Source organism: Punctularia strigosozonata (genome assembly GCF_000264995.1).
Source record: "Punctularia strigosozonata HHB-11173 SS5 unplaced genomic scaffold PUNSTscaffold_12, whole genome shotgun sequence".
NCBI lineage: Eukaryota > Fungi > Basidiomycota > Agaricomycetes > Corticiales > Punctulariaceae > Punctularia > Punctularia strigosozonata.
In genome coordinates this window covers 1,009,624-1,033,109 of record NW_006767444.1, presented here as the reverse complement: position 1 = coordinate 1,033,109, position 23,486 = coordinate 1,009,624, and the positions used below count along the sequence as shown (strand labels likewise).

General features: G+C 56.2%; 5 protein-coding genes across 5 annotated transcripts; 2 read left to right on the top strand and 3 right to left on the bottom strand.

The window, feature by feature from the left end:
• Positions 1-3,140: 3,140 nt before the first annotated feature.
• PUNSTDRAFT_115814 (kinase-like protein) lies at positions 3,141-6,414 on the top strand (the record flags this gene model as incomplete). The annotated part of the gene is made up of 5 exons (XM_007387063.1): positions 3,141-5,639; positions 5,700-5,799; positions 5,851-5,927; positions 5,983-6,225; positions 6,283-6,414. 5 exons carry the CDS (start codon positions 3,141-3,143, stop codon positions 6,412-6,414), a joined length of 3,051 nt encoding a protein of 1,016 aa, XP_007387125.1.
• Positions 6,415-6,459: 45 nt separating this feature from the next.
• Positions 6,460-14,074, bottom strand: PUNSTDRAFT_137420 (uncharacterized protein; the record flags this gene model as incomplete). Its single annotated transcript, XM_007387062.1, has 26 exons — positions 6,460-6,584; positions 6,642-6,908; positions 6,939-7,104; positions 7,155-7,325; positions 7,378-7,533; positions 7,580-7,818; positions 7,875-7,963; positions 8,020-8,312; positions 8,371-8,695; positions 8,746-8,837; positions 8,887-9,064; positions 9,119-9,261; positions 9,310-9,473; positions 9,524-9,584; positions 9,632-9,839; positions 9,890-10,020; positions 10,072-10,208; positions 10,331-10,653; positions 10,713-10,866; positions 10,920-11,325; positions 11,374-12,381; positions 12,441-12,828; positions 12,896-13,089; positions 13,143-13,473; positions 13,538-13,633; positions 13,701-14,074. 26 exons carry the CDS (start codon positions 14,072-14,074, stop codon positions 6,460-6,462), a joined length of 6,219 nt encoding a protein of 2,072 aa, XP_007387124.1.
• Positions 14,075-14,294: 220 nt separating this feature from the next.
• On the bottom strand, positions 14,295-16,201 carry PUNSTDRAFT_91563 (RNA polymerase I associated factor A49-like protein). Its single transcript, XM_007387061.1, has 7 exons — positions 16,037-16,201; positions 15,777-15,954; positions 15,428-15,720; positions 15,107-15,371; positions 14,881-15,051; positions 14,697-14,822; positions 14,295-14,638 (listed from the first exon to the last, which is right to left on the bottom strand). The coding sequence occupies exons 1-7, from the start codon at positions 16,158-16,160 to the stop codon at positions 14,479-14,481; spliced, it is 1,317 nt and encodes a 438-aa protein (XP_007387123.1). The 5' UTR covers positions 16,161-16,201; the 3' UTR covers positions 14,295-14,478.
• Positions 16,202-17,009: 808 nt separating this feature from the next.
• PUNSTDRAFT_54761 (uncharacterized protein) lies at positions 17,010-20,408 on the top strand. Its single transcript, XM_007387060.1, has 12 exons — positions 17,010-17,518; positions 17,628-17,742; positions 17,803-17,889; positions 17,952-18,251; positions 18,306-18,409; positions 18,456-18,541; positions 18,598-18,702; positions 18,759-18,866; positions 18,924-19,049; positions 19,106-19,165; positions 19,221-19,739; positions 19,796-20,408. The coding sequence occupies exons 1-12, from the start codon at positions 17,164-17,166 to the stop codon at positions 20,270-20,272; spliced, it is 2,442 nt and encodes an 813-aa protein (XP_007387122.1). The 5' UTR covers positions 17,010-17,163; the 3' UTR covers positions 20,273-20,408.
• Positions 20,409-20,613: 205 nt separating this feature from the next.
• On the bottom strand, positions 20,614-22,337 carry PUNSTDRAFT_137417 (uncharacterized protein; the record flags this gene model as incomplete). Its single annotated transcript, XM_007387059.1, has 4 exons — positions 20,614-21,629; positions 21,690-21,989; positions 22,051-22,132; positions 22,185-22,337. The coding sequence occupies 4 exons, from the start codon at positions 22,335-22,337 to the stop codon at positions 20,614-20,616; spliced, it is 1,551 nt and encodes a 516-aa protein (XP_007387121.1).
• Between the last annotated feature and the right edge of the window lie 1,149 nt (positions 22,338-23,486).

Below are 23,486 nucleotides of genomic sequence, written 5' to 3'. Positions count from 1 at the left end.
CGGGGGAGTCGGGACAACGTGGCAGTGATTGTGCATCCCAATTTGGATGCATCTCGCTAGGTCGGATTGCGCTTCAGAATCAAAGCTTCGACATTCCACCTCTCGTTGGTGAATGATGCTATGCATAGTGCTCGCCCCAAAGTGCCCCGTCTGTACACGACTAATTGGTTACATATATGATGCCATATCTGACTATGCCCGCCAGTTTGATGTATCTCGAGTAGCTACCGTTCTCGACGGCATGTCATATCACACGAAGAACTCCATTTACGCTCACGAGCTGCCGTTCCGATGTACGGGACTAATTCTGTCTGATGTCGCTCCATTCCAGATACTACCCTCGATGGGCCGGCACGAAGAATGGCTTACTCTTCCACAAATAATGCATGCAACGCGGCGGCCGGGTCGCCAATCCGGCTTGTATGCAAGCTCATGCTGCTCCACAATGTTAATTACAAACCAAAAGATCGTGGGCTAAGCATGAAGACCACCGCGTTCCTGCACTCACGACGATGTACTCTACATAATCATCAACTCATTACTATGCACGTTAGATAAATAGCGTGAATCACACTCGGTGCTATAAGATCATGTATCCCACGACAGCCGACATTAGCAACGATTAGTGACCCTTACCAGGTAGTGAGTATATAAGTGTGTTTAGCACGACCTGCACGCGATGGTCACTAAATTAGTGACGGTTATTGACTGAGGTTTTTCCTGATGTTGGGTCGGTGACGCCCACCATTCAGCAACGTCCATCCACAACCTTGAAACGACCCACAGTATATACACAAAGGGGAGATGAGAGTGCTCGAGGATATCCGCACTGAAGATCTACAACGCACGCGTGCACTTTGATGAATTGATGATGAGAAACTGACCATCATCAACGGCATACGTATACTTACATGATCGCTGGTGATCGACGGGAGGTGCAAACACTAAGGTAGCTGCCATGCAAATCCTGACCGATATCACGTGGCTGCCAAAAATGGCTTCAAATTTCATCTGCTCTTGCAGTTTTACTCTTTCTCCGGAGTCGTAACCTATGATCCCTAGTAATGAACTGTATCTAGACAATATAGGTCGCGCATTGGTGATCGTGCTTGATCTGCAGGAGGAGAAGGGCCTTCAAGCAGTCGATCATATCATGTGACATCGGTCAAGATTTGCATGACAGCTACCTTAGAAGAGTAGATGGTGGACCGGTAATCGAGTCTTCCGACACCCGAGCTCTGATTTTCATCAAAGCACTGCTATGCTGTCGTACTGCATGTTCACATTTAGCATATCTTCGACATCCTGTACAGATATATGTACGTACATGGGGCCAAATACCGCGCAGTGTCGCCGTATCCAGGCCCCGCATCTTCCACTATGCACGTAACGAGTCACAACGAGGAACGCAGAGTTTGAGCAGCGGGAATTTTGATCGTTATTGTGATGGTGCGCGAGTGGAAGAGGGGCAAAGCGAGTTCTGCGCCACAACTGTCTTTCTCGCCGTCGTTGGGTCCCGCGCGCAGTCACACCGCGCCCCCGAGCTCGCCGTGCTCAACGTCGACGACTAGTGCAAGCCACCGGCCGACAACGACGACCAGAAGCGACAAGCCTCCTGCGCTTCATCACCACATCTAAGGCCGCAACACGCTAACTGTACCAGTGCATGTCCGTCTTATAGCGACGTCGTCCCAGCACACACGACACCGCGATGAGCACGAACGGTCGACAACACTCGCGCTTCTCGACGCTGAAGGTCTTCAAGCTGGGCGCGGGCTCAGGCGCGGGCTCATCGTCGGGGAAGCCGCCCCCGCCGCCTCCGAAGGACGAGTACTACCTCCAGCCCGACAACCGCTCGTTCGTCTCCCTCGCGCCATCCGACGTCTCTGCCGCACCCTCCTCCTTCAACACCCCCATCTACAATGCCTACAACAACCATCCGAACAACCCCACCAGCGGTACCAGCTTGAACCCTACGAGCGCGTATAGTCGTAGTCAGACGCCGTCGCTACCAGGCACGCCCGCCCCGCGTTCGCCCCCCTATGGCTTCGTCCAGGTCGACGCGCCGTCGCTCACCAACCTCTCGAATGGCTCGACTCCGCGTTTGCCCAGCGGGGGTAGCAGTAACGGCCTCCTAACACCCGATGCAGCGCCTCGTAAGAGCCCGTTCGCCAAGCTCATGTTCGGCCGCAGCAAGAGCCCAAAGCCGCCAAAACCTGAGCTCCCGGCTCCACCACCGCAACAAGACGAGGGTATATCGATGCCATGGAACTTCCAGGTGCGTCTCCCTTCCTCTCTGTTTTATGTGGTTGATCGAGCGCGAGACTGACTGATATATCTGTCTATATGCGCATATATAGCACAATGTTCACGTCGACGAAGCGTATGTCCCCTCTCCCGCCGTATTCAGCGATCAATCCCCCTTCACTCGCCCAGTTTCTCCGTTCTGATCCCGGATCATCCCATCGCTCACATCGTGTACACGCAGGTTCGGCGGATTGCCACCCTCATGGACCGCCTCCCTCGCACAGGCCGGCTTCACTGACGACGAGATCGCCGCGATCCTCCAACAGCGTCTTCGCGCGCGCTCACCGCAGACGCTCGCCTCCGCCTCCACCGCATCCCTCTCCAATCATGTCGACCTCGAACTCCCGAACCCCTATGCCCCCCAACAGCCGATATTGGGCACGGGCACGATCCCCCGGGCAGCTGGCGTCGGTATCGTGCCCCGGCCTCGCATGAGCTCGCTCCCGCGCTCGGACTCGCAATACTCCCTCGCGTCCTCCTCCGCATCCGCATCCCGACGGCGCCCGGCCGCGGCACAGCGCAAGTACTCGAACGCGTCGAGCTCGTCCAGTTTCACGAGCGACGAGCCTCTGCCATCATCAACCTCACCCGCGCCGCAAATCACGCTACAGCATTCCATATCTACGACATCCTCTTCTCAACGTTCGCTTTCCTCATCTCCTGTGATTCCGGCCACGGCGCCAGCGCCGCTCACAATAGCAGATTCTACGCCGCTACAACCACGCTCCAGGCCAACGCGGCAGCGCACGCGCGAGCAGCCCGAGCTCGTGGTGGTGAACAACCCCGTAACACCGTTCACGCCACCCCCCGCGTACGCATCGTCCGATCGATCCATGGTGCCGCTACCCGAGAAGGAGAAGGCGGGGTTCGGAGGAATGGACTCTGGCCAGTTTGGGACGACGACGCCGAACAAGGACCCCCCGCCGCAGCCGCCCAGGCTGCAGGAGCAGGACCAGGTCACCTCCCTGGCTTCGGCTTCGGCATCTATCTCGTCTCCCGCGTCTACCACATCCTCTCCCGGCAGGCCGTCCGACTCCGCCTCCAACAATGCTTCCTTCGCGTCCGCGTCCACATCGACGTTTACCGCCGCTTCGCTCACGTCCCCGCCGCGACGAAAACGCATGTCGTTCGCGCCTCCCCGGCTGTCGCTCGACGCGCCGCTCGGCGATCTCACGAGCTGGACCGAGGAGCTGTTCTCCAGCATACCGAGCGCGCGAGAAGATGGTGCGGGCGGCGGTAAGCCGTGGGAGAGCAAGGGGAGGCGCGACTCGGCGGTGCTGCCGAGCGCCGGGTCAGGGGGATCGAGCTCGGCCAGCGCGAAGGGAAGCCCGGCGAGCGCCAGTGTGGTGCCCAAGGGCTATCCGCCCCGCGGGTCGTCGTTGAGGAGGAAGCCGCAGCAGGAGGTCGCAGAGGAGCCGGCGGTGCGACCGCACGAGAGGGAGCGAGAGCGGGAGATGACGGACGGGAGCACGGTCAGCGACTATTCGAGGCGAAGTGATACGGATCCGAGCTTGGACCTTAGCGAATTCCCGAGTCCGCCGAGCTACAGCTCGTTCGCGCCGATTGGGGCGCAGACCGCCTCCCCTCCGTCGACGGCCGCGCCGAACGTCACGAGTCCTAAGACGAAGCACAAACCCGTTCCGCTCACGTCGCTCGGCCGGCCGTCGTCGCGGTCCAGTATAGCGGAGGAGGGAGACGCGGCGCCGCCAGCGACGACGCCGTTGTGGAACGAGCTGCTGGGAATGGTGCGGCAGGACTCACCGGGCGTGGCGTCCGTGCTGGTGAGGAGCCCCGCGTTGGACGAGGGCGAGGAGGGCAGCCCGGTCATTCCTGCGACGCTGAGCAGCCCGGACAGACGGAAGCTGATGGAGAGGCTTGCGCGGGAGGCGATCGCGGGCCGGTCACCGCTGTCCGCAGGGATGACGGTACCGAATCGGCGAGAGGAGGAGGAAGATGAGGACGACGAATTTTTACTGCCGGGCGTGACGAGGAGGGGGGACAACCGCGACTCCAACCTGACGGTCAGGCCGGAGAGGGACTCAGCATCAACGCTGCGGGATGTGGACCGCAGTTCGGCGGAGGGAGCGAGCATCGTGCGGGGTGCGGTGGTGGCATACGCAACGAAGGCGAATGTGATTGGGGCTGGAGTAAGGAGTAGGTCAGGGTCGGCGGGGACATCGCCGGTGGAGAAGAGGGACGTAGGGAGGAATGAGGCCGGTGCAGACTTGCAGCCGCGGACCGACCTGAGGCAAGATCGAGGGTTGAGCCTGCTGCTGGAGGGTGTGCACCAGACTATAGAGGGCGTGGACGAGGACGAAGAGCCGGAGGACGAAGGTAGTGGTAGCGGGAGCGCGAGTCGGAGTGGCAGCGGGAGCGCCGAGAGCGGGTGGACGTCGCTCACGGGCTCGTCGAGGCGGCAGACGGTAGCGACGTCCGTGTCGTCGGAGGGCGCGAGCGATGCTCCGAAGACACCAAAGACGCCGTCGCTTGCCTACTTGCAAGCGACCCCCAGTCCGAGCCCGAGCGCCACCCAGAGCTTCTTTGAGCTGGACCAGGACGAGCCCGAGGAAGCGTCTGACTCAGCCTCGGATGACGATGGGGAGCGGGAAGAGAAGGAGAGTCAGGAGACGGAGACGGTACATATCAGGTCCCAGTCGACCTCGCCTTTGTCCGCCGCTGCCCAGAAGAGGAATCAGCGCCCGCGGATCGTTATCAGCGGCATCCCACCGGAGGCAAACTCTGCTACGACCTCAGCGGGGAAGTCTCCGGTCACATCCCCTGCCCACTCGAAGAATCCCTCATCTCCGAGCTCGCTGTCACCCGCAACCCCCGCGGTACGCTATCGCGGGTGGCTCGCCGAGGTCCTTGCGCCGCTCGATGACTTTATCAACGATGCGCTCGACCCACGTGAACGATACGTCGATCTTCGCGAGATCGCGGAGGGCGAGTCGGGCAGCGTGTATGCCGCACGCGTCGTTCCGCTCCCAGACCTGTCCTCTGCAGCATCTCATACGCCGTCTGCGAAGGCGTGGGCTCGAGCCGCGGCGAAGGACAGCTCCCCGTCATCGAACAAACAGACAGTCGCGATCAAGAACGTGCAAGTCAGCCCGACCGGGAGCCCGAAGATAGGCGAGCTGAAGCACGAACTCAGCTTGATGAGGGGTCTCAGTCATCCAAACATATTGACCATGGATGGTCTCTACATGGACCTGGTAGAGGATTCGCTTTGGATACGGATGGAGCTCATGGAGCGGAGCTTGGCGGACGTGATCGGACTTGTGGAGGAGGGCCTGGAGATCACGGAGGTGATCGTCGCCCGGTTCGCCTCAGACGTGGGTTTTCTGCCCTGCTGATAGCTTTGCAATCCTGACCCCCGTGACACTCTTCCCCAGATCTTGTCCGGGTTGTCGTATCTTCAGACGCATGGCATCGCACATCGGGATGTGCGATCTGATAACATGCTCTTGAACTGTGAAGGCGTTCTGAAGCTGGGTAAGGATTTTTCAGCATGGATCCTCCCATTCCTTCTGATTGCTGCCACAGCCGATTTTTCCAACGGCGTGCGCGTAACGGCGGAGAGCCCGACATGCTCCGACGTAGTAGGGGTTGTCTATTGGCAGGTGGGGGATTGTTTGTCACCAGTACATGAGCCTCCCTCACGCATCTTCACGCTAGGCTCCGGAGGTACGGAGTGGATCATACGATGCTTTGAAGGTCGACGTGTGGTCCCTCGGAGCCACTATCTGGGAAACGCTGCAAACTGTACCTCCGTTTTCGGACGTGCAAGATGCCAGTCAGATCGGCCGCCAATGGCCTCCGCTCGATGATCCTGACGCCTACTCGCGATCTCTACACGACTTCCTGGCTCGGTGCTCGATGCCTGCTGCTTCCCGTCCGACACCAAAGGAACTTCTCGCGGTTTGTCGTGCATCTTTCATACATCGAAGCACCTTGGCTTATTATTTGCCTGTCTAGACTCCGTTCATTCGCAGCGCTTGCAGGCATTCAGTCATTGCCCAATTACTCTCGGATTGTACAAACATCGAAACGCGTTTGAATAGGCGGCAAAGTGGCGAGAGCATGGACTCACAAGGGACTGTTTCTTAGCACACGATTTCATCTATACCCTTGCTTAGTTATTACATTTTGTTATTACACCTGTATGCTTCCCGCGACACTCTCCACAGCATCCTTCAGCTCTATCGCAGCCTTGACTACATTGTCGGACTCGTCCTCCGCGCACTCGGCAATAAATGTCGCTGTTTCTGTCGCAAGACCTGGCAAATGCGCAAGGATTAGCTAGAGATCATTTCCGCAGCGAGCAGACAACCAACCGAGGAGTTTGCCTCCATGCTCCGCCCACAGAGTCGTGGAGCAATTGAGGGCAAGAATCCGCAGCTTGACTTCTTCCGAGCGTGTATGCATTAATACCTTCAGGTTGATACTCTTGAGCAAATCGTCGTCGGTAGTGGCGTCAACTACAGCTGTGAGGCAGGTTGAAAGCAGATCACGTCCTTCCGCGATGTTCAGGTTGATGCAAACCGCGAGCTGATTCACGAGCGGGGAGACGAGAGCACGCAATTTGTCATCTCTCCAGAATGCTGGACATGCAAGTCAGCGAGGAGGCACACGGGTCATCCGGTTCCACTTGCCTCCGTCATCAAATGCAAGACTCCTGACCAGGACCTGGATAACAGATGTCCACAGGGTTCTATCCCGTTCGGACCCAGAAGAGTATGCAAGTAGTTTCTCGATGAAGGGTTGCAACAAGAATGACATGTAGGGTGTCATTAGAGCCTGGGAAAGCCGTGAGCGGATGCAGTGAAGTACGCAATGTTCGAACTTACCTTGAAGTATTCTAACAACGCCATGAATGTGCGGCAGAATGTGACTTGACGTGCGGATAGGTTGCTGTTAGTGAACGACCAATCGTATAGGCGCCGGAAGAGTGGCTTGAATGAGATATCGTTCAGCTTCGACGTCAATTCAACGAAGGCCTCAATTGCACGATGCTCGGCCTGCAGACTCGTCATAAGTTATAAGTTATCATGCAACGCAGATTCGATTGACCTCCTCGATGGATTCGGATTCAACATCGTGCCGAAGGTCGAAGGCCGCCATGAAGACCTTGAACAACTGCCGGATGTGTTCGGATACCACAGTGCGCTGTGCGATGCGAAGAGCACGTTTCATACATTCGAAGTACGCCAGATATTTGCGAACATCCTAAAGCAGAGTAAGCTTTATGCCTCAAAAAGGCATATTTACTGACCTTTAGACCGCCGGAGGGCCACATCTCGCAGAGCGTGGTCAGTAGCAGATCTGAAGGTGCACGTTTTGCAAGTGCACGTATGACTCCCTCTACAGGTGAAGATTGGCTCCCTGGAGCGACGGAATAATCCATGTATAGCGACACCAGCATGGCAATATCTGCGCTTCCCCAGAACGAAGGAATAGAAGAAAGAAGTTTCTTCAGCACATCGAGGCAGTCATGCACTGCAGAAGACGACTCTGTCACAGGCGGGTTCAGTTCAGTGTCGGCTCTATTCGGGAGTAACAGCTCTTACCCATATCCCGGAAGCTTTCGCGCACAAGCGCGATGCATTCCTGAACAACTGCCCGGAAGTGCGGTATGACCCGTGGGCCCAAAGCCACGCTGATGGTTATTGTGAGATCCAGATGGCATCGTCAATGTCAAGCGGTCCTCCTTACCATAAGGAAGGTAACACAGAAACTGCTGCTGCGGCGTCACTGCGGGTCCGCATGGCGGCGAGAACAGGAGGAATTCCCTGCATCAAGGATGCTTCTTCGCCAGCGCACATCGTGTTGCTAATTTCCTTCAAGCTTTTGAAGGCTGCCTGGATCAGGTTCTCACTTTTTGAGGTTGAAGTGATTTCGACAATGACGTCCACTATCTGCGCAATCACAGGGGCAATAAGTTGTCGTGCATCCTCGGTGACCAGATGCAGACGGTCGATGAGCAAAGTAAGCGCGGCGACTTTGATCTGCGGTAAAACACACGATCAGCGGTGGCAGCACCTCTTGTAATCGTGTGCGACATACCTGATCGTCTCCGGATCGGAGCATATGCAGCGTCGCTCGAGCGAAGTCTGGAACTGCCATCTTTTGCAACGCTTCCTCGAGACACACACGTGCAGTACGGTGGAGACCAACTATGGCGGTGTCCATCTCCCGTCCAGAAGGTGATAGCGAATATGTACGTAAAAGCTTGGGGACCACTGAGCCAATAGTTACCCCTGCGTCCTCGGAGGCAGGGCCGACAAATGGCTCTTTTGCCAGCTTGAAGCTTTCCGCAACAAGAACAAGGAGAGCGTGCGCGCGTCGCAATAGCTGCTTGGATCGCGATGGGTGGTCTTCGTCGGGATCCCTGGTAACTCCAATTGAGTAAAATGACCTGGTTCACTCACTAACACTTACGGAGAGGCAGACAGAAATACGTTCCGCTCTGGTGTCATGTCAAAAGCAGTAAGAAGAGAGTCGTAAGCTTCGTCGAGGAAATCTAAGAACGACTGTTGCAATGTTAGCCGGCGATTGCCCATGTGATACAGATGTGCATACCGTGATCTGCAGCGCGCGACTGGATCGATGAAGCAGTGCAAGAGGAATAATGAGCGATTGCCGCGCTTCTTCCCTACTTTGCCTAGCTACTCTGCTTGCCACCTTGTCCACGAGAAGCATGGTGACTGGGGACAGGAACTCTTCTGCCCCCAAAACGTCGACAAGATGAGAGTAAAATCTACGGATATTGTAAGCCAAACGTTGCTTGAACGGCTAGCCGAGAAATCATCACCCAAGGCGGCGATGACGAGGTACGTGGTTCACCGCGTCGGTGAACAGTTGCAGGAAGCTCCTGGCAGCTATCCATAAGTCCCGTTTTTGTTCGTGTGAAGTCCTCAGCGTAGCCATCATGACTGGAACGATGCTGTCGATAGTCTGTCCAATATTCAGTACAGCTATGCGTGGCGGGAACAACCGACACACCTTCTGCACCACGCGGAAACTATAGGGATCGTCACGGTGGAAAACGTTTGAGCCCATGAATATGAATATGGGCATAATATTTTGCACGACAGCGTCCGGAGCCAGGCGGGCCAAGGTTGCCATGAGCAGCAAGGCCTGGTGGAAAGTTTGTGGATTGTCGGTAACTGGGAGTAGTTTGAGAATCTATGCTGAATGAGCAAGTTGAATCCCTTACTTCGAATAACATCCACCAGGATGCTCGCACGGATGGGGCTAGGCTCAATATTCGGTAATTCCTGTGCTCGCATTAGCAGCATGCGATCACTGAAGTCACAAGACATACCACGAGACGCGACGTGACGTTGTCAAGGGCAGACATCAACAGTTGAGCCACGTAACCTCTCTGCAGCTGCAACGTAGCATCGGAATGAACCACACTGGACAAAGTATCCAACAAAGCTGACACAAGGTCGAATGATGCCGGGAGAGTCTTGTTATTGAGAGCCTCTGCAAGTAAGGCCAAAGACTGGAGGCTATCCTCTTCCACGACGCTGGTTCCGATGGTCAGATACAACGGATTGAGCGCATCAACGGTACTTACCCATCCAATTTGGCTCGTTTCGCGCTACGGTTCGCATGAGCGTCGGACGCGGGTTGAACGGTCGTCAACAGCTTGACGATGACGGGGACATCGTTCAACAAGTGCGATAGCGCACCGAGACACTCGTTACGCTAGACGTTCAGTGAGAAAAATGCACAGACTATGAAGGGAAGGGAACTGACGACGTCTCCTCCTTGGCTTCCGATTTCCAATAGGACTGAGCACAACTCCATCTTGCGTTCGTTGTTCAGAGCGGCGAAAAGATGGTCACGCAGGTTGTCCGTCATCGCTTTACGCATGTTGGGGCATATGTTGATGCCTGTAATACCGTCGGTGAGCGTCAAATCAGACCACGAAGATCGGTAAGGCCGGACAAGGGAGGTTATCGGACGCATGTCACGTCTAACCACCCTATCGAAGGACCTAGAAAATAAGACCCACCGGGACCGAATGACCATTGCAGTGCCTTCCCAAACAAAGGCCACTGCTGCGAAGATGGCTCATTGCAATCTCGCGCTGCAGGACCGCCTACTGATGCCGCACACAATGTCATGAATTCGTCGAACCCGGCGTCGCCTTCTCCGTTTGCCACTTCGGAGTGAGCTTCGACGAAGTCGATCTGACGTTGCACGACCGGCATGAGCATCTGGAACTTGACCACGTGCTTGACGTCCTGCAATGATCTGAGGATAGGCAGGCGCACATCCATCGCCGGCGCGTTGCTAACGTGTGAAAGTAGATAGCACAACATGCGCTGCTTATACCTGCACGGAGCACGATTACGATGAGATGCTAACAGGGCAAAACAAGACGATGACCGCACCCGCCGTCCTTTTTCGAGTCGGACTTGCTTCGGCTCAGAAGCTCGCGATGGAAGACACGCAATTGAGAGCTGTCGCTGACCAGATGGTCCTGACGTTCGACAAGGGCTGCCAAGTACCTGCGCGAATCTTCCCATTCCACGTACTGCAACCCGGCTATTTTTCTCGTCAGTACCCCTCATGAACAGGAGGTCTCTAGGAGGACATACCGGAGTGGCTCCCATAGATCGTATCCAGCGCATAAACCGCGGACGCCTGCTGCGCCGTGGCCAGCTGCGCCAAAACAACGACGCACGACATCGCGCCCTCGCGCATCGGTCTATCCCCACTTTGCAGCCCGACCAACAGACACGGAAGCACTGTCTGGAAGTCGACCGGCTTCGGCATATCCGTGTGTGCAGCGAGGAAGGCGACAGCGTGCGCTAGCGCGATCTTACGGATGCTATCCGTTCCGTCTCGGCGAATCCAGATGCCGGCGAGGAATGCGAGCGAGTCCGTGGCCAGCGCCACGAAGAGGTTGCGGTTGATCGTCGCAGAGAGAAGCGGCACCGTGCCAGTGGCGTTGGCCAGGGCGTACAACCTACGCATGAGTTGGACGTAACGAAGACCGTGGTCCTGTAACATTGTCAATAGGCGCCTTTTCCACGTAGAGTCGTCACCCACATCTCCAGACTGAGCGAGCCAAGGAAGCGCATTGCTCTCTGGTTTATGGATTTGTGGCAAGAAGGCGAACAAGGACGCCTGTAGGCGACGGAGCGTGTTCGGACTGGTTGGCTTCGTTACAATGGCGTGATTGAGCGCGTCATCACCTAGTGGGTCTTCCGAACTTTGTGTTCTGGCCAGCGATTCGGCGAACGCGTCCAGCGACTGCAAATCGATGGCGTCCAAAGCTCGATGTGCCATCTCGACTTGCTGCTCGCTGGAAAGTCGACTGAGCAAGGATCGTAACACGAGGTACGCAAGGATGCGCGCGTGCGGGCCATTGGGTGATGTGGAAGACTCGTGCAGACGGGCTATAACCTCCCCTATAACCTGTTCGTAGCTGTTCAACGCGATGAGGTTCTCTGCTAGCTTCTCCGCGATGGAGGCGTTGGCTTCGCGCATCGCGATCTCCCCGGTTATTTCGCCCGATTTTTTCAAGACGTCGACACAGCCCTTCAGTAGCGCCGAGTCGGCGATACCTTCATGAGCCTGGACAACATCCCAAGCCGCGGCTGCGCTCTTCTGTCTCGGCTTAGAGAATATCAGGAAGGGGAAGAATAGGCGCAGCACTGCGGCGTTAGAGTCGAACGTGGACCCGGCAGACGATGACGCGCTGGAGTGGGCGGCGACGAAGGTAAGGTGCAACCTAATGAGTTGGCGCGAACCGCTCGACTCGAGGTGCGCGGCGAGAGTCGCGAGGAATTCGTCGTTTTCCTCTTCCGCGATGCTGGGGAGGATGAGCTCGGGATGGGCGTATAACTCGCCGACGACGGAGGGGTCGGTGTCATGGACGCGCTGGAGGAGCGCTGAGCGGATAGATTGCAGCTCTGCCTCGTCTGTACTGGAGGAATTTTCGATGAGCGTGCCGATGAGCTTCCGGACGGCGGCGAGACGGACGGACGCGTCTGCGTGTGCGGAAGCGAGGATCATGTCCGGATCGGCAAGGGCGTGTTTACTCCCGGAGGCTGCCTAAAGGTGCGAGAATATGAGACTGGCATACCTTGGAGCAGACGAGTTCACAAACGTACCGGCGGCAGCGACAGGGAGATTAGAAGTTGATCCACTTCATTCCTCAAGGCAGTGTGGTCTTCGTCGTCTTCTTCCTCGGTACGGGTTAGGTACTCGTCACAAGCGCTTTTGAACACCTCGAGATGCCGTTGTTGAACCGTTGCGAGCAGTGCGCGCTCCGCGTCATGTCGATTTTTGCTTCGGATCGCTCTCGCGAGTAGCAGGGCAGTGATGCGGCGAATGAGAGAACTTGGCGGGTTGGACGCCGTGAAGAGCTTCTCGACGAGATATGCGATCTCTACGGAGAGCGTTTCCTTTGATGGCGAGAGTGCCCTATTTAACACAGGACCTAGGAGCTTGTCCGAGCCGTGATACGCGAGCGCCTTGATAGCGGCGTCCGAAATCTCCCTGTGACAAAGTCATGTGAATGGTGAGCATCGTGTGCTCTCCAACGATATGTCGAGGCGCGACTCACGCAGACAAGGGCAGCTTCAACGTCTCCAGTTCCTCTTGCGGCGCGCATACCGCCACGGCCGCGTTTATGAACTGACTAGCCTCAACATGGCCCGAAGTCGCAGCCGCAGCCATGCGCTCGAGAGCGGTTTTAAGTGCAGCCGGAGTGAGGGTGCTTCTTTGACTGAGAGCGGCCAGCAGGACATAACTCCCGAGCTGACAGACGTCAACGGCGATGACAAATGGGAACGTGGGAGAGGAACACTCACAATAGCCTCTCTGATCAACATTGCAGGCCTGCCACCTTCTTCGCCCCTTGAGAGCACGTCCTTCTCCAACGGCGCTAGGAAAGCGGGTATGAGCATCGCGAGCACGCCCTCGGACAAGCCCTCCGAGCGTGAGATGTACTCGAGCAGCGTGCCGGCCGTGAATGCAACGAGGGTACGGTGGACGTGTTGAGCGCGAAGCGCGGCGGGGAGGAGAGAGACGGCAGACCGCGTAAGCTCGGGCGATTTGAGCATCTCGGTGACGAGGGCGGTCCGAGGGAGTGACTTTCCCGCTTTCGCGAAGGGCTGAAGGAAGCGCCATGTGGGGTGGTCGCTGCATATATGAATAGGAATGTAAGCAGATGGAGTAGCACCGACATGAGTTGCGTAAGGCGCACCGGATGTGAAGGATAGTAACCATCTTCGCGAAGTGAGGCGATTCGTGGTATGGGAGGAATAGGGCAATGACGGATTCAACGTTGAACTCGTGAATTCTGAAGAGCAGGCACAAAGTAGTCATTCTCTGCCTCCAACGGATGCATTTTTTGTTCTAAAGCGCACCTGAACCGCCTCACGAGCCACTCCAACACTTTTCCTGCCGGGGCCTCGAGCAGCCACGGACCCAAGCACTGTAGAAACTCCGCGATCAAGTTGTCCAGTTCCTCGTTCTGCGCCTTCGTCTGCAGCGTCCTGTCCGTCGTCTTCGCCTGGTCAGAAAACAGAGTATCCGCGAACGCCGTGAATGCGGAGTTGAGGCGACCGAGCTGCAGTAGTCCATTGCATCCGAGGGCATATATAGAGTCCAAGTCGTGTTCGTCCGCGCTGCGGCCCGTGAAGAGATAGGATTGAGTAGGTCCGCGTCGTGAGCGGTCAACCAGGAGAGAAGAATTGAGCGAGGCCCCTTGCGCGAGCTGCGCGGCAAGGCTAGAGACCATGATGTCGTGCGGCAGATCTTATTTGCTTGCAGACACTTCGAGTCTCTTTTGGCCTCGTACGCTGCCCCGAAGTAGCTACAACCGGATCAAAGGATGGCGAAGGAGAGGCAAAATTGAGCACAGCCACTTACCAATCGAAAGCGTTTAATTTAGGCGCTCGTGCCTCGCGAGCGTCAAGTGAGTTGTGAGCCATACAAAATGCACGATCGTCGAATCTGCCATGGCCTGGAATTTTCAAATGGAAATAGAGCATACCGCACAGTTTTGATGATGAAATCAACGACTCGACTACCCTTAGGCATCCAAGCTCGGACTATTACGCAGCGTCGCCTAATCGGTGAACTCTGCGAGCATACTACGTCTCGCACTCCAATCCTAGGAAGAGTGAACAATCACGTCGTACACTATGTCCTTCTCCTAAGCCTTGGAGCAGGGAACTTCAACGGTACGTCCAACACGGCTCGTTTCGTCGCCGCTGCGCTGTCCGGCAACCCGAGCCTCTTCAGCTCCGTCAGCCCAAGCACCTTCACGCTGCACCCGAGTGACTTGAAGATCGGATTGATCCTGAGACACACGTAAACCGTCACGTAGAGATCAGGCGGGTGAGAGAGAGAAAACGCACTTGGTGGTGGGCTGCGCGAGGTCGTTGGCGATCAGGGACGTATCTGTCGCAAAATTATCGACGTGCAAGCAGAGCGCGAACATATATGCCAGGAGCAGCGCCCGCTTCTGGCTCGTCACCTGGTATCTATCCGTCCACGTCGTCGATCAAAATCGAAAAACAACCACAATTTGTGAGCGCTCACTTCGTTGAGCCCCGCGGCTGCTCGGCGAATCGGGAGAGGAAGCCGTCGAGCACGGGGCCGGGGACAGCCTTCAGCATCTGAGATTCCTGCAGTTTTTGCTTCTCAAAATCACGCCCGCGCATCGTTGCTTCTCGGAACGCGATCATAGCGGAGATGTACACGATCACTTTCCTGCGAACGGCATGAGTACACAGCGAACGCAAAGACGTCAGGAGGGCAAACGCACAATATACGCTTATCGATCCCTTTTCCGTCTTCCTTGTCCCTGAACAATGCGCTCAGATGTTGATTCACCCAACTACTCCGTCTGAAGGCCAACAGCGCGGTCCTCTCCTGCCCGTTGCTCGCGCTCAAGAACGGTGCGGCACTGATCGAGTCGAGCTCGCTCTGCGGCACGATCGCATACAGCTTGTAGATCTCCGACGGCGTCGTCGCCGTGGCGTCGTACGGCGGAATAAGACGCGACGCGTCTGCCAGCTCTTGCGCCTCGTCTACACAATGAAGGTTAATCGCAAAGCAAAAGGGGGTCCAAGAGAGGACTGCGCACCTTTGGTCGGCAGCGCCTCCGTGTTCTTCTCCACCGTGCTCTGCAGCACACCGGCGACAGCGCCCATGGCGTCAACGTCGACCCTGTTCCGCTCCTGCGCCCGCATGCGGGTAACCGCCTTCTTCGTTCCGAACGTGTTCTGCAACGCGTTCCGCGCCGCGAGGCGCTCCGCCGCACCCACAGGTGCGGGCTTGAGCGCCTTGAGCGCCTTGACGGTGCGCTGCATGATGTGCAGCGGGGCTGGGCGAATGGTGACCGTGTGCGTGCGCTTGTCGTGCACGGCAACGTAGTACCTGTGCCGTAGTCCAATTCGGGACTGTATGAATATGGCTAAAAGATCGAGACGTACCGGCACCCTGCACCTGCCCCTGGCTCGTCGATGGAAGCATATTCAACAGAATCGGCCTCGCCGGCAACGAGCATGTCCCTCCTCGCGAACTCCGTCGCCTCCTCGCCCTCGATTCGCGACCTCTTGCGTGTGTAGCATTTGAACGACGTTTTGGGAGGTGGCTGCACCGGGAAGCTCGCTGTTATCCACGCATACCCCAAGAAAGAGCGACCAGAGTGAGATGAGCATCGAGAAAAGTGAGCGAGCCGGTGCGCGCGTACCTACGACGGGTCCGACTTCCATAGCATTTTGCGAGGACAGTTTCACAGTGATCTTATTGTGGGCCTCGTCTGCCTCAACGTTATGGCGTTTACGTTTCTTGCTTGGTGCTGTGGCCGCAGCCATGGCTTTTTTTGCGGAGAGGCGAAGGAGAGAAGGTGGCGTTCAGTTTTGACCAGGACCGCCGACTCTCGACCCTTGGCCTTCGACTTCATCTTTGCACGTTCATCATCGAAGACGACGATTGAATTGCTGGATGTTCTCTCTTATCGGTCGCTTTCTCATCTGTTGCTCTTGACGTCTAGTATTATCGAGCCACCCAATGTGGATCGTTGCGCACATAGCTACCCTGAACCTCAGCCGGGCTCCCGACGTGCGGGACATAGTCGAATTTCAACGGAAATTACCCCTCAACTTTGCATCACAACAAGCTCACAAACGATCAGTATTCCGTGTGAGAGGCTACCGCAGCTACGAGTGCTGCCGTGCTAGTCGTCCAAGATCGCGCAGCAACGACCGGCGTTAGCTGGTTCTATGCCTCGCCGATTATACCCCGTAGACCGTTGGCTATCACTTGGACTTCCCCATGTGGTAAGCAGTATCAAAGCATCCTTTGTGCCTTGAGTTATCGCAGTTGCAGCGTATACCAATCGACAACCTCATCCGGTTTGTACATCCAGGTCTCACAATCCCGCACTCGAGCAGTGCGTTCCAGTCATCATTCTTGAACCTTTGGAGTCTCCTATACTACGTTGAGAATATGTATCCCAGCCCATGTGTCGACTCGATGAGAAATGTAGCGATCCTCAGCCACTTGTGTGCGCATGTGTCACCAACGGGTCGCCGCCGCTCCTGAGCGCAGCCTCTTCACTAATCGCCCTCCTCTGAGAGGCGGTTGTCTATAGCTGCTCACTTTGGGTCTCTACCCTCCATCCCCCTCGCCATCTCGTACACCTGATACAGGAGAGCATCACAGCAAGCGTGGAAGGCTCGAACTATATTGTCCAGCACATTTACGTAGACGCGGCGACCGCCGCCAACTTCGTCGTTCTGACTGCATTAGGACCTCCCGCCGGCGATGTCGACAACGACGTCGCGCTCCGTGTCGCCCAGACCCAAACTTGAAGACATGGGCAGCCGCCTACCTTCCCCGTCTCCATCCGACGCAAGGCTCGGCGTCAAAGCCGAGCCGTCCAACGGGGACGACGACCTCCCCGTCGACGACGTCAAGCCCAAACCGGAGGGGGAACCTCTGCCCGTAAAAACCAACCGGGACTCCAGCACGCCCGGCGCTTCGTCCTCGCGGCGCCAGCAGCAGCCGCAGGCGCGGCCGGGCCCCCAGCTCATCGGAGACCTGCCCGTCGCCACCGAGGCGGCGATGGCCACGTTTGAGGAGCTCAAGGCGAACCACTACCAGTATGGCACCCTCGGGCGCTCCCGCGAGGCGCTCGAGGGCATGACATGCGACTGCCAGTACGACCACGGTCAGTCCTCGCTCTTTTCTCCGTAGTCGTAGAGTCCGTCGTGTAGCTGGCGGCTCGGAAGTCTCACGCCGGCTGGACGCCAATGCTGACGCGGCTTTCACTCGCACAGCTGAAGATGAACCGTGGATGGCATGCGGCGAGGGCTCGGACTGTATCAACAGATTGACGCAAGTGGAGTGCTTGCCGGGCGAGTGTCGATGTGGGGCTCACTGTCGAAACCAGAGGTGCGTCAGGTTGTGAGCGGCCTCCAATCTCTCTGGCTCATAATCATGGTTACATTCCAGGTTCAACCGACGAGAATATGCTCCGATAGAGATTGTGCAAACAGAGAAGAAGGGTTTCGGATTGCGGGCGCGGGAGGACATTCGAAAGTGCGTCTCCGACCTTTATCGATCCACATATATTCAGAGCATTCTCTCCGCTCGCCCTCCAGAGACCAATTTATTTACGAATATGTCGGCGACGTCGTCTCCCATCCCTCGTTCAAGAAGCGCATGCGGGAATACGCCCAGGAGGGCATCCGCCACTTCTACTTCATGATGCTCCAGAAGGACGAGTACATCGACGCCACCAAGCGTGGCGGTATCGGACGGTTTGCGAATCACTCCTGCAGTCCGAACTGCTACGTTGCCAAGTGGACGGTGGGCACCCACGTGCGGATGGGCATCTTCGCGAGCAGGCATATCCGGCAGCACGAGGAGCTTACGTTCAACTACAACGTGGATCGCTATGGGTTAGCAGCACACCTACTCTTGTCTGGAACGTATCGGTGCTGATCGGTCTTCAGGCACGATGCACAACCGTGTTATTGCGGCGAGCCTAACTGTGTTGGATTCCTGGGCGGCAAAACGCAGACAGACATCGGCGCTATGGACGATCTCTACCTCGATGGTAAGCCTTCTATCTCGTAGCACGATACAACCTAACCGCGCTTCAGCCCTCGGCATCACCGACGAAGTGGAGAAGCTCCAGCTCAAAGGCACGAAGAAGAAGAAGGGCCGGAAGCTGGACGAGGACTACATCGTGCGGCCCGCCTACCCCTTGAACGCCTATTGCTATGTGTTGACTGGGACGTGTAGCCCGATCTCAAGCCGTTGCAAGAGAAGGACGTGCCGAAGGTCATCCAAGCCCTTCGGCAGACCAGCAGTCGGAAGGTCCTTTACAAACTCATAACGCGCATCAAGGTGTGATGCCTTTGTCAGCTTGTTTTCGTTACATTACCGACGTAGTGACTCGGCAGCTTACCGACGATCAAGCCGCACTTCGACAAGTGATGCGACTTCGTGGGTTCAGTCAAATGACCAATATCCTCCTTGATTATGAAGACGACGAAGATATAACCACCGTCGTACGTCCCATGGTTTCCTTGGATTTATGACTAGTCTGAGGAGCGACCCACCTTTAGGCGCTTGAATGCATGTACACCTGGCCGCTACTCAAGCGAAATAAGGTGGAGGCGTCCGGCATCAGCGTTCCCGTCCAGAAATGGGCGGACTCGGACAACGAAAAACTGAAGGGCCTTGCGCAACGCGTGCGTTAAGCCATGCTATAGTTGAACCGAGACTTCAGCTCACAATATTTTTATAGCTATTGGACAAGTGGGCTGAACTACAGACGGCATACCGGATCGCGAAACGCGTGAAGGCGGTATGTGCCTTACTATATCATCCTATGAGATCGATCACGCTCACGTCATGGACAGGATGGCACCGAAGAGGTGGAACGCGTCCTCTTCGAAGAGCCTGATCGACGGCCGCGGAAGCGGATACGTTTCACGCCACACGAAGACGTCCCCGTCCTGGACATCGTGCCATTAGGGACAAGGGCCGTCACACCGGATTACTCGTCTCGGTCCTCGGACAGGTTTAAGCCGTTGACGGAGGAAGAACGTCTGCTTCAAGAGCAGCGCGCCAGGGAATGTTGGTTTGAGAGTAACCGGAAGACGCACGTCACGAATATCATCGCTGCCGCGCGGGCAGCGCAAGAGGCGGCGCGGGAGGAGGAGGCGCGTAAGGCGGCGGAGTCGGCGAAGAAAGAGGAGGAGCGGGCGCGGAGGAGGGAGAAGGCGCTTGCGAACCCGAAGAAAGCGCTCACGCCAGAGGAGAAGGAGGCGTTGAAGGAGAAGCGGTTGCAAAAGCTCGTCGGCGCGATCGTGGTCAAGTGCATGTCCAAGTACCAGAAGCAGATGGACCACGACCTGTTCAAGAAGCACGCCAAAGAGGTAAACTTTGCATGTCGTCATCTTCCCCGCCAACGCTGACGCGGTAATGCGAACAGCTCACCCAGATCATCGCCGACAAGGAGAAGAAGTCGAGCTCGTACAAGGAGGGCAAGCTTGACAGCCTTTCGGACGAAAAAACGGCGAAGATCAAGAAGTTCGCGAAGGAATACGTCGCTAAGGTGATTCGCAAGCTGGAGAAGTCCGGCCAGGCGAAGAGGCGATCCTCGCAAGGGAAAGACCAGAAGCAGCTGCCCACGCCTGCGACTACGTCCACTCCTGATTCACCTGGAGCGAACGCGGCCGCCGAGCCGGATATCAGTCTGAGCGCGGTCTTCGATGATGATGCGATGGATGTGGACGGACATGGGGCCGAAGAGGACGGCTTGGATGGTGACCATGATGTGGCCGCTGAGGAGGGCAAAGGGAGCCCGAACACGTCGCCTCGTCATGCGAGTCCGAATGGTCTACATGATGAAAGTAGTGGGCAGGAGCCTCCACATAACCTTGAATTCGGCCCTGCTGTAGTATCATGACGATGGCAGGCAGACGGATTTCGGGTTATCTGGTCGGCCTCAGGATTTGTTGTGACTATCCTGATCGTTTGTCCTTATAGTGCTCGTAATGCTGCTGCTGCGTGATATATGGTTCGTACGGTGTACTTGTGCAGCCAATGTTACATGATTTGACATCGTAGTGCGAGGGCGATAGTAAGTTTACACGGGGCACAAAGCCACAAGAATAATATCAAAGGAGGTTCAACTCGTCGTCGCCGTCGCTATGTTCGGTGAGTGGGGAGCTTGCTCGAGGAGGCGGCGGTCGTCTTAACACGGGGCGGCTTTGATCACTCTTGGCTTTTTGAGCCGAGGTTGCATGGTCACGACGACGTGATTTCTAGAGCCGGAGTCAGTGCTGTCGTTTGTATGACGAACAATTGAAATATGTGTACAGCTACTGGGGTCTTTGAGGCACTGCGCGACTTCTCGGACGGTTCTGACGGAGCGGGCTTCCGCGACGCCGTGCGGGTTTTACTTGACGAGGTCCTTGACTTGGTTTCGACGACCGGAGTTTGCTCCACATCTGTGTCATCATCTTCGGTCGGCCCACGGAGTTTTCTAACACGTTTCGCCGTCGCTTGCGGGTCTTGCTCGTCGCCTGCGACGCCCGCTCTCTTTTTCCCGGCAGGTTTTGAGGGAGAAACCCTAGGCGTGTCCTCATCATTGATCCGCGTGGTCCTTTTCGTTTTCGGCGCAGGTATGGACGGCTCTGTGTCGTCATCAGCAACTGCGGCTTTCGTCTTGACCTTCCTCTTCGCCTTAGGAACATCTTCATGAAAATCTGCGGTTCCGTCGTCCACCTTGCGCTTCGTCCGACTGCCAGTAGGTTTTGGGTCGATGTCGCTATCGTCCTCGGCCAGTGATCGTTCTTCGTCGGGCCTTTTCTTGGCAGACGCTCTCGGTTTTGGCATTGGTCTAGGCCGCTTCGCTTTCGGAGTTTCTTCGTCCTGCCCCTCGACGTCTGGTTTCGGAATGGCTTTTCGTCGGGGTCTAGGTACGGCGCGAGGTGTATCGCTCTCATATTCCGTCTCACCACCAGCGCTGCCAGCGGCGGCTTTCTGTGTCCTTGTCTTTTTCGTCGCCTTGACTTTGGAAGCAGATGCGGACGAGAGCTCGCCTTCGCTTTCTTGATCCGGATCGTGGACCTTGCGCCGCTTCCGCTGCACCCGTTTCGCCTCGTCGTCAGATACGGCGTGATCTGTATTGGACGCTTTCCTCCTTCCCTTCTTCTTTGCACTCGAGCCGACTCCTTTCTCCTGAGCCTCGGCAGCGGCGGTTTGGCTGATGGTTAGATCGAAGCGCACTCTGGATTCCGATACGGGGATTGGAGGTTCCGCTATGATAAATCGTTGTGTAAGTATGATCAAGTGCGGATACGATCATAATTTCGGGGTACCTGGGTCACGCTTGGGTGCGCGTTTTCTCTTGATGGTCGTAGCCGCGACCGACTTCGAAGTTGTATTGGGAGCTTCACGCTTCGTCTTTTTCGCCGTCTTTGCTCTTGTTGTCGAGGAAGGCCCAGGCTCCGCGGGCGCTTGCTTCCTCGATCGAACGTCTGACTTGGTTGTCCTTTCGGTTTCCTGTTTCGCAGCACCCCGGGTTGGCTTCGAGAGTTGGGTCAACGGTGTATCATCTTCGCTATCTTCGTGCGCAAATTGCGATAATTTCCGAGGTGAACGGCGCAGTTCCTGTTTGACTGCGCATATAAGGGCTTGCAGCGACGTAAAAGCGGCGTGTATGCGTCCGAACTCACGAACCTGGCGATGCTGCCTTCTCCGTTCCTTTCTTGAGTTTCACGCCAGAAGCACGCACGTCCGATTCTGCCACGACATCTGTGCGCTGCTTGCTGAGTTCAACAATACGGCCTTATAGTTCCCGAGGGCGGACGTACCACAGGGTTCCGCGCGCTTCCCGAGCTCGAACTCGTGTTCGAGCTTCCTTCAAGCCGGGCAAGTAAAATGTCTGTTAGAGTATTCGCTGTGGTCGGAACGAAGATGCTGTATGCGGTAGAAACCGTAATGCAACGTCGTGAGAGGTGGTGCATATACGCAACAAACGTTCGATCAATACCCTCCGCGGTTCCTATAACGTTCTTGCTGTCTTTTCTGCCGAGCCTCGCGGCTTTGTTCGACGGTTGCCGCCAGCATTAATGCCTGGACGAACGGCGAGAAACAGAGAACGGCGATCCAGCTGTAACGCGCCAGGCTCAACCGTTCGCGGCGGCGAAGGGGCGCTTGTGCTGAAACGATCATGTGATCGTGTACCAACGCTGTCGGATATTATCGGCTTTTGCTCCTTCCGTCTTGACGAGGGAGAATTAAGTAGCCGTAAGTAATGTGTGCTAGCGCATATATGTTGCACGGTTCTGCTACTATCATCGAACCAGTGTTCCTATCGGTACCCCTTGTCCTATTCCGACTATTTTGACTCTCAACATGGCTGCACCTCACCTTAAATCACGAAAAATTGCTTGGATGTAAGCTATCGATACTATCTACATGCCCATACTCGGCACTGCTGGTTTGAACTGCGTGGGGGGGCAGGGGAGTCCAAAGAGTACCGAAATCCTATTCTCCCACGGGGTAGGATTTTGCAGAGCGCCAGGACAACGAAGCATTTCTGGGTGACAAGGCTATGATAGTGCAATGTACGATAGCTCTACTAGTCCACTTGTATAAAAACCAGGGTGACATATGATGTTACGGACGCTCCAGGAGTGCAACACGAATGCACATCTCTCGCAGAGAGTGACAGAAAGTGACATGGATCCGAACTCCGTTTGAATCCACTTAGTCGCGTCGCGAGGTGCATAGCAACACCGTTCGTCCAAGCTTCCTGTTGTTCGCATGTCCAGAACACATCCCACAAAAACCGTCACTGCAAAGCGAAAATGCAGCAAACCTCGTCGAAAACCGAGTCCCGAGGCAAAGGTCAAGGAAGCTGTTGAATACATGGAAGCCCTTGGTTCCCTCTCACCATGTGTCAAAGATGTCGCGAAGATGTTTAATGTGTCATATGATGTTCTCAGGTACCGATTGTCTGGAAAGCACAAACCTGCCAGTACAGCGCACGAGCATCAAATGACATGCACCGTGGCACAAGAGGAGGTTCTCCTGGACTGGATGTTCTTACATGCGGAGGAGGGCCACCCATGGAGCGGGCAGAGGATTCTGTTGAAGGTCCGTCAGATGAC

What these genes read in the sequence shown, in the direction of transcription:
- PUNSTDRAFT_91563 (XM_007387061.1), bottom strand. Translation starts at nt 16,160, where the DNA reads ATGGCTGCGGCCACAGCACCAAGCAAGAAACGTAAACGCCATAACGTT. An exon ending in GGGGCAGGTGCAGGGTGCCG is followed by an intron (nt 15,721 to 15,776) that starts GTACGTCTCGAT and finishes ACTACGGCACAG; the next exon opens with GTACTACGTTGCCGTGCACG. An exon ending in GGGATCGATAAGCGTATATT is followed by an intron (nt 15,052 to 15,106) that starts GTGCGTTTGCCC and finishes TGCCGTTCGCAG; the next exon opens with GAAAGTGATCGTGTACATCT.
- PUNSTDRAFT_54761 (XM_007387060.1), top strand. Translation starts at nt 17,164, where the DNA reads ATGGGCAGCCGCCTACCTTCCCCGTCTCCATCCGACGCAAGGCTCGGC. An exon ending in CGACTGCCAGTACGACCACG is followed by an intron (nt 17,519 to 17,627) that starts GTCAGTCCTCGC and finishes TCACTCGCACAG; the next exon opens with CTGAAGATGAACCGTGGATG. An exon ending in ACGAAGATATAACCACCGTC is followed by an intron (nt 18,867 to 18,923) that starts GTACGTCCCATG and finishes ACCCACCTTTAG; the next exon opens with GCGCTTGAATGCATGTACAC.